We start from the raw sequence: 9,516 nt of genomic DNA, 5'->3' as shown, positions 1-9,516 counted from the left end.
TGGGATTCTCCTGCACCGTGAAGTGTGGTGTGGTGTAACGGCCATTACTCGCGTCTGTACAATCACATTACAACCCAGCGTTACGAACAAGCAGACCAACCAGCAATAGGTAGAGGTTTCAAATACATTTTAATTTAGATTAAAATTATATTTTTACACTCACGAGCCAACAATATATTTCGAGTTGATGTATCACTAAAATACAACCCTATAACAATCTGGCCCATTGTCCTATTGTGCAAGGTTCTGCTTAATTGTTGAAAGGAACACATAACCCACGCAAGTTTTGTTCGGATTTTTAAGGACAATTTTGGATCTCGTTCCGATCACCAATACGGAATAAATGAACGCATCTTCATCGTCGCAAAAGTGACGTCACCCGATGCCACAGGGGCATATTGACGTGATCATCGTTTGTGACGGCGCAAAGTCGGTGAACAACTTAAACGCAACGTCACGGCGCCGCCTACGCGCGCCTCGACTTTGTTCCCTCTGTGAGTGACGTCGGCGGCACTACTCAAGACTTCTGCGGTGGAAACACAACTCAGTGGCCTCTTGATTCGTACCGAGCTGGATTGGCACGGCCCCGGCACGACTCGGTTGTGCAGTGGGAAAGACCTCGGTGAAGAGCTTGTGTCGTTTTTTAGCAGCTGTCTTCCCCTCTTCCTGATGACGAACGCTTGCGTTGCGATCGAAACGTCGTAGTTTTTTGTTATTTTTTGTTCTTTTCTTTGAACCTATCTACGTGACTTTACCGAAAGACCCAAAGAATAAGCTTACATTATTTTTCGTTTGTATTTTATTTCATTCCACCGTAGTCAGCCCCTTTAGCAAGCTGGCTTATCTGTGGCTTTACAGGTCCACACGTATGTTAGTGCCACCACGAGCCCACGTCGCCAGCCGCACGGGACCTCCAAAACCCACTTCCAACCAGGGGCATCGCAAATCTCGCAACAGGAGGCGGCAGCGGTGGTGGCTGGTGCACGGCGCCACCGCGCAGGCGTCATGGGGGCTGGGCGACCCGGTGCGTGGTACACAACCACGTGGCAAGCGCAGTGGTGGTGCTGGTGGCACGATTTGGCCGGATGCCTCCGTCAGCAACCACTAAGAAGTTCTCCCTCTTTACGGTGCCGTCGGCCATGACCGATCGGTAGCGGCTCCCGTGCTCTCGAGATGAGGCTGCACAAACAACAAATGGATTCAGTAAAACTTATCAAGAGTGGGACACAAGCAAGCCAGAATTCAGAGCAAGCCCGAACATTACCCGAAAAAAATAAAATAAAGAACATTTTAAATAAACCCCAAAATTCCCGCCGGATGTTAATTAAGCTGCGCACACTTCGAGACAGTGTGTGCGTGTGTGCACCGGCAATTTGAAAGCTGGTGTTGCACATGCAATGCCAACGGCACATTCCCAGAGTCCGTTGGCTCGCCCTTGAAATCTCGCGAGGACTGGCTTTGGGAAAACTCTGCACCAATGTAAATTCCACCTCGGTTGGCACTAATCCTCCTGCCAGTGGACTTAGCATTTTGTACGTTGCCACCACGGCCATCGCTGCCGCTCCACCAAGAGAGCCGCGATCTTAACAACCGTCCTTTAACTTTCCTCCGCATCGTAACATAAGATGACCTCACCTCCTCCGACCCTCGGCGTCACTTTGTCCGCTCTTCACCGGGACCCCCTTCGCTGTCGTTCCCTCGTCCCCCGTGGCTCCCACCGCCCGGCACGAGGTCGCTGGGCGTGCTCTCCAGACGGAATATGATGGGCGTGCGGCCCAACACAGGATTGGAGAGCTGCAGGCCCGAGAGCCAGTGCCCTAGTGTGGCCTGGTCACCACGCCCCACCATGCACATGGCAAAAACGGGGCCCTCCTCCACTGCGGGAGACACACGGGGCAAATGCTTACTCGCCTGCTCGCTCACCCGCTCGCTCACCCGCTCACTGCGACCGCCCGACAAGCAAAAATACGGCGAGATGAACCACATGGGGGTGGTGCAGATAATGGGGGAGGCGGTGGTCATGTGTTTGAGCGGAGAGGGCTCAGGCTGACGGGAGTGTGTGGTGACCGTAACCGGCAGGCAACCACTCACCCTCCTGAACATCGAAGGAAAAGTCATCGGCGAGGTCGAGGGTCAGGTCAAGGTCAAGCTGCAGGGGGTAGTAGAGGCTCCGCTCGGGGTCGACGGGGGGGTTCTGGGGACACATTGCAGTCGCTGGTGAACGGGCTGAGACCTTTGACTAGCTACACTCAAGAACCGGGTTTGATCACGGGCAGTGACCGAGACACGGATTTTAAAACCATGCACCCGAGTGATTCCTGCTCAGTGTCTCTGACCTCCGAGCCACCCGGTCACCTCTCAACAATCGATTCTTGTTGGTACCGCCCGATGCACGTATCGCTCGCCTAAGGATCGATTTTTTTAACCCACGGACATAAGGAACCGCGACGTGTCCCCGCAGCAGCCTCCGAACAAGATCGTCGTTTTCATTCAGAACCGTGCAGCCGCCCCAACCGCGTCCGTGATCGGTTGTGGGTGAGCGATGCTAACGAGCGACACAGCGAGGCGGTGTCTCATTAGAAGGGGGCGGGGGGTGGGGCGCACAAGATGCGAGACCGCTAGCACCTTCTCGTGGGGTGCGAGGGGGTCACCGCGGAGCACGTAGTAGGAGACGTTGGTGTCACGCAGCCACAGGCGCGACGGCCCCTCCACGTACACGGGCCGCTCGGGGCGGTGCCGCGACAACAACTCCTGCTGATCGGGAGTCTGGATGCCTGCACGCACGTGCCCGTACACATGAGCACACAATGTACACGCGTGTAAGCAAGGACGTACATTCTAACCTTACTCCCTCCCTTTGATACTGCTAATCCTGCATAATGCATGGGCATAATGACTTAAAACCCCTCGCCAAACCTCCTACGCATTTCACAAGTAGTACTAATCGCATATCAGCATTTCCCATGAATATGCTAAATTCCTCTTGATATGCAAATTATTTTGTCAAGACGCTCTTCGCCCCTCCATCCCAGCTTAAATAGTCGCTCCAAGCCTGGGGCGTGCCATTCAGACTCTGCCTTCTCGACAGACCTGTTCTCCACCTGAAGACGGCTGCTTGCGTTGTGGCCAAAACGTCGTGAGAATTATTTTATTGTTTTATTTTTATTATTTTATTATTTTCCTTTTACGTGACTTTACCTAAAGAACCAAGAAGATGAAGAAGGACGTACATTTCAAGGTTGCCACATTGTTGTAGGGTTGTCATATTTCCCCCGTACAACTTGATGAGATGCTCGCAGTTGATACATAAGTAACAATTTCAGGCCATTTCGAAGTGCTAGGCTTCATGTGTCCGTGGGTAGAATTAAACAAAGTCATGGGCCATATCTGGCCCATGGGCCGTAGGGTTCCCCAGCCCTGACCTACAGGATACATCAACGCCTTACCGACAATGTAGGGCTTGGTCACGTCACGGCCGTCTTCTGTGACATCATTGTACGAACTCTGCGGGGCAGACGGTTGCAACGAAAATTAACAGAAGCCGTATTTAAACGAGACAGAAAACACCAAGAATGTGCACGTACGTTGAATCGCTTTCCACCGTGTGAGGAACTATTTAATTTGCGATACGGAAGCCGATGTGTTCGGAGCCGTCAGGGTAAAATTTGATTGCATATTAGCAAATGGTTCATTCGGCTCTTGAATCGGGTGCAACCGCAACAAACAAAAAACAAAAACATGAACAAGAATACATCTTAAAGTGAATATGTGACTAAGTGCAAACAGAAAATCCAAGCAAAGACAGAAAAATATTGCAGAAAAAACACCGTACACCAACGCTCTGTGCAAAAATCCCAGTGGGATGCAAGTCAAACAACAACAACAACCACAAGACAACATAGATTAAGGCCATCAGTCTTACTCCGTACTACAACAAACGAACATGGCCAAACCAGTAAACTTTTCGAAATCACCAAAATAAAGCAATGAAACAGTGATCATAGGAACTGCCGGGATTTTCACAATAAACGACAAACAACATGGACTACCAAAACCCTGCAGCCATAGCTGGCTACTTGCGAGCAGTCACATGAGCATGCAAACGAGCGAGCGAGTGTGAAAGTCGATCGGGTGAGCATGCGAAGAAGCGTGCGAGCAATCACATGAGCAGGCCAACGAGGAATCGAGCAAACATGCTATCAAGCAGAGCTTTCAAAAGAGTGAGCGGGTGGGTGAGCGGGCGGCATCCTTGCCTGGTAGACGGTGACCTTGGCGTCAAGGTCGTCGGCCATGCGCGTGAGTGCGAGCGAGGCGAGGGTGACCGGGTCGCTGGGCAGCGTCACGGGCACAGGGTACGGGTTCATGTGCTTCATGCGTGGGAACCAGTAGAGGATGCGGCGATACTTGCGGTACGGGTGGCTTAGCTGCCCGTAGATCTGGATGAGCAGCGACCGCGTCTCCTTGTCAGGCATCAGGCCTGGGGGGGAGGAGGGGGTCAGGGGAAACCATTGGGGGATGTGGTTGGTGCAAAGTTTGAAGGCATGGAATTATCCATCGGTTAAAATATTTTGAATTAGAGTTATTTATTTTTTCCTTCCGATATTTTCCCCAATTATTCTCCAACTGTGCTATCGTTATCTCGTTACGAGATGAAGTATCCACTCAGCTCTCTCGCAGTGTTGTACAACCCTTCGCGTGTGGAAGCAGATATCACATAGCTGTCTTATGGGACTAATATTCATCACATGACAGTCGAACAAATGTTTTTAATTCTCAGTGTTGGGAATTAAACGAGTATGTAGGCAAGCGTCTGGTTAAGCGGGCAAGTGAGCAGGCTGATGGATGATGAGGCTAAGGAGCAAGCAGGAAAACCGACGAATCGACGATTAGGCAAGCAGACAAATCGGCGAGCAAATTTGTGAGCGGGAAAAATCTATTGATTGGCGATCAGATGAATGGACAAGCAAACGAGCGGATAGATAAGCGACCGCGCTCCTGCACGCAACGCCGCCGCCGACTCTCACCATAGTTCTCCATCTGCTCGAGCACGGCGATGCCGCACTGCTGCTGGCGCGGGTAGTGGTTGAACGTGCGCTGGATCACGTTGCGCGGCACGAACACCCCCTTGGGGATGATGTCGAGCAGGCGGTTGTAGACGGCGATGTCGCGGTGCACGCCGTAGTCGCGCATGCACCGCAGTGCCGCGTATACGAAGTCCACGTGGCCGCGGCGGCGTGGGTCGTCCCGGCAGAATGACTCGATGACGCTCGTGAACGCCGCCTTGGTGCGGCCGCTATGCCCCGCCGCGGCCGCCGCGGCCGCCTCAGCAAAATGGTGCTCGTAGATGGCGAGAGAGGTAGCGGAGGTATCGGTGTCAGCGCGGCCCTGTGGAGAGAAGAGGCAGCGACATAAGGGGGGAAAAAAAGTGATGGATGTAGGATGTGGGGCTTTGGGACAGGAGCGATGCAGCCTAACAACAAGGCCGAAGTTAGGTATCTTTGCCTTCGGGGACACGAACACTCAGCCACTCACACAATTCTGTTATCATCCGTCAGTCTACCCCCTCAACTCACCCGCTCAGCCATTCGTAAGATTGTTCGCGAGTCCGCCTACCTCTGTCGACTCTTTGCTCCAATAATATTGCTTCTGCTGCTGCTTCATCGCAAGCTCCTGATGCTCCTGCTGTTGCTGCTGATTTTGAGTCTGCTGCTGCTGCTCTTCCTCCTGCTGACTCTTCTCCTCCTGCTGCTGCTGCTTCTCATATTGCTGTTGCTGCAGCCGTTGGTGAGCTTCGTCGTCGCTTGTGACTCTGCTGCCGGCGCTCGAGCTGTCTGTGTCGGGCTGCGCCCTGGAGAGCCGGTGCTTCTGCAGCGCTGCGCGGCCGATGAACACGCTCCTGCAGGCGACGACCACGACGGTGGCAGCCTAACGGACACGGGCACGATCAATAGAGAGTCCCACGATGTCAATTATTTGTCGAGTTGCTGACTTGGCTAACTACTGTAAAGTATTGAAGAGATAGTTAATTCATAGCAGGCCCCAGTTCATTATATGGACCCCTGTGGTAAAAAATGTAGAAGAGCAAGGACTCCACCACCCCTCACTTCCCCCAAGGTAAGAATGCTTTAGGGTTATGGTTAGTGTAGGGGTTTGGGTGTCTATCCAAGGGTTCTTGCAACCCACTTCAAATTGGCTTTTGTCAATATTACAGCGCAAAATAGATTAGCTCCAAGTGTACTTACAAGTATGTGAAGAGAATAATGACCCATATTGGCAGGGGTGTTAATCTGCCACAGCAGGAAAAGGGTTTTAATAAATCATAGACTTTTGACGCCAGGGTCAGAATTCGACAGGGGTCAAAAATACTTTCTCACACTGTGACTCACGTACATGGGGCCCCGTGCTGTGACGTGAAGGGACCCCCACGGGCCCTGTCACGGCTGAAGCGGTGCGGGTCCAGACCCCAGCGAGCAGGGACGACAGCCCCCGTGTGTAACTCATCATCGTCAATGGCGACGTGGTAAACCCCTATTCGGCCTCATCAACGCGAGCAGCTCAGTCCTGAGGGTGCATACAGACACGTCCCTCCGTGTCACCACGCTGCATCGTGCGGGGTTGAACAGATACCACCTGCCACTGATGTTAGTCGTGGCCGAGAATCGAACTCAGGTGGTCAGGATAATGACATGGTGCAGAAGTCACTGCACCACTACTCCACACCCCATGTACAATATGTGACCGTAATTCACTCATGTTGGTCAGTGTGGGTTTGTGAAGTCAGGGAGCAGAGGACTTTACAGCAAAATTTATTTTGCCGCACTGCCCCCTTGTGCCCACCACACGGCAGAGTATGTACAGATTAACATAGATACCACTTAAAGAAAAAATAAACATTAGAAATCTTAGGACCAGAGCTAGGGCAGCTCGGGCTTCCTGCTTGTCTATGGTTTCCACACACAACAAAACTGCCCTTTGCAAATTATAAATGATCGTACTTATGAAACTAGAGAAAAAAACATGTAACTTCCAGGTCCCCATGTCTCCCACCAATATCAATAGACTAACACACGTATTTTAACACTATCTTCTGTAAGATACGGAGCAATTGATTTGACAAAGTTCAGTCCCGTGTTGAGAAGAAATGCGCTCGGAAGAAATCAGTGGGGTATCTATAAATGTATCACTGTCAATAGCGGGCCATTCATTTGTGCAATGCAAGTGTTTGTATATAGATCACACTGCGATAACCCCGTCATTTGTGCATTTGCGATCATCTGACATCACGAAGGTGCAGCGACGTGGTGGTGTCCGTAGGTGGTGGTACAATAAGTAAAACACATTATTTGGTGATACTGCGTTGGCCAGTGTGCGAAAACAATTTACAAAAACCGCAATTCATTCGTCAAGAACACTGTGGCGTTCACTGGAAAAGATAACAGGGAACGTTTCGGGTAATGTGCTGTGGCACAGTAAGTAGGTTGTTTCTGAGTGGCTCAAGTGTGTACGGTGAAGTTTGAGTCGACCCCATCTCACGCGGATGGTTTGACTCCAGACATACTGCGGATTTATCGCACAATCTCGCGGCCCCGTCGAGACGGAGGCGGTCAGGACACTAGATGTCAGTACAGAAAGTACCGCAGGACATTACTGTACAGGAACACCGCCCGATTAGGAATTATATCACAGGCGACGTTTTGGGCAATGGCCCTTCTTCAGAGCACGTAAACAGGTGTGCAAATAATTACATACGTTCCTTCTAAGGCTGTGTTATTGACGTATGCGTTGATTTGTGGTGTTGTTGTTTGTTGATTGTGCACCACCGGCAAAGCGGCATCGCCAATATAATTTATTTTAAGGGAGGGCAAGTAGGTACTGGACCGGTAGTGGGGTCTCCCACCCCCGACGCCTTCGCCAACCCTCAGCACCAGCGAGGTGAAGTATGGTCAAACAACGCCCGCCACGGACTGGTGCTGCGTCAATCATCATACACCCGGCAGTTTGATTTGACAAAAATGCCTTCCGCCACCAACAACGATCAATCCACTGCTGGATGAAGGTCTCTCTCCCAAGCCGTCGCATTGTTACTACTATTACTATTAAGACGATTGCTATCATTGACTAGTATTACATTCAAGAAGCTGCGAGTCTCAAAAATTGACGCTGGCTTCTTGCGAGCGAGCCAAAGGTCAGGGAGGCCTCGCGCAGGATGAGACTGCGAGTTCCCTCTCAAGCGGCCCCACCCTCCTTCATCGCCTCTCTCGCCTTTGCGCGACGAGGCGAGGAGCCAACGAGTTGTTTAGACTCGAAGATGAGGAATGATGATGATGATGAGGCGGGAACACGAGGACACTCACGCGGATTAGCAGGGTGGCATGGGGGCGGCCATGTTGTTGCCGCGCGGGGTTGTGGGTAGTAGGGTTGTCACGATATGACGATATACGACGATATCGCACGATACGATATATCGCACGATACGATATATCGCACGATACGATATATCGCACGATACGATATATCGCACGATACGATATATCGTACGATACGATATATCGTACGATACGATATATCGTTCGATACGATAATTGTGAGAATTGTTTTATTATGTTTTATTTTTATTATTTTATTACTTCCCTTCTACGTGACTTTAAAACATAATAAAACAATTCTCACAATTGTTTTATTATGTTTTATTTTTATTATTTTATTACTTCCCTTCTACGATACGATATATCGTTCGATACGATAATTGTGAGAATTGTTTTATTATGTTTTATTTTTATTATTTTATTACTTCCCTTCTACGTGACTTTAAAACATAATAAAACAATTCTCACAATTGTTTTATTATGTTTTATTTTTATTATTTTATTACTTCCCTTCTACGTGACTTTAAAACATAATAAAACAATTCTCACAATTGTTTTATTATGTTTTATTTTTATTATTTTATTACTTCCCTTCTACGTGACTTTACCGAAAGAACCAAGAAGATGAATCCCTGCAGTCACGAAAGCTTTAAATCGAAACAAGCAATCATCATCAGGTGGGAAACCCACAACAAAAATGTATTCACGAAGTTCATAGTTTCAGTTCAAAGTAATGCTGTGATTCACGCCGTGTGTGTAAAAGTACAATTACGGCTTGCACCGCGATAATCGTTATATAGCGATAATGTTAATATTGCGATAATGGCTATATCGTGATAATCGTTATATCGTGAAATTGAATATCGAAATTATATCGTGCGAGCGGGTGGCGGAGGCCCCCACCCCCTATCCCCCCCACCCCCTATCCCCCCCACCCCCTATCCCCCCCCACCCCCTATCCCCCCATACCCCCTATCCCCCCATACCCCCTATCCCCCCCCACCCCCTATCCCCCCCACCCCCTATCCCCCCACCCCCTATCCCCCCATACCCCCTATCCCCCCATACCCCCTATCCCCCCCCACCCCCTATCCCCCCCCCACCCCCTATCCCCCCCCACCCCCTATCCCCCCATACCCCCTATCCCCCC

The 9,516-nt window shown here is 50.4% G+C and overlaps 1 protein-coding gene across 1 annotated transcript; it reads right to left on the bottom strand.

Annotated features, from left to right (window-relative positions):
- Nucleotides 1-112: 112 nt before the first annotated feature.
- ECSIT (ECSIT signaling integrator) lies at nucleotides 113-8,438 on the bottom strand. Its single transcript, XM_061557782.1, has 10 exons — nucleotides 8,355-8,438; nucleotides 6,391-6,561; nucleotides 5,614-5,925; nucleotides 5,025-5,385; nucleotides 4,254-4,477; nucleotides 3,447-3,504; nucleotides 2,626-2,774; nucleotides 2,092-2,194; nucleotides 1,636-1,877; nucleotides 113-1,179 (listed from the first exon to the last, which is right to left on the bottom strand). Exons 2-9 carry the CDS (start codon nucleotides 6,502-6,504, stop codon nucleotides 1,654-1,656), a joined length of 1,545 nt encoding a protein of 514 aa, XP_061413766.1. The 5' UTR covers nucleotides 6,505-6,561; nucleotides 8,355-8,438; the 3' UTR covers nucleotides 113-1,179; nucleotides 1,636-1,653.
- Nucleotides 8,439-9,516: the final 1,078 nt, after the last annotated feature.

The sequence above is a fragment of the Lethenteron reissneri genome, chromosome 3, assembly GCF_015708825.2.
Source record: "Lethenteron reissneri isolate LAM-NWPU_2019-01 chromosome 3, ASM1570882v1, whole genome shotgun sequence".
In the NCBI taxonomy this organism is placed as follows: domain Eukaryota; kingdom Metazoa; phylum Chordata; class Hyperoartia; order Petromyzontiformes; family Petromyzontidae; genus Lethenteron; species Lethenteron reissneri.
The sequence above is the reverse complement of the archived record's forward strand: the minus strand, read 5'-3'. Positions and strand labels throughout refer to the sequence as shown.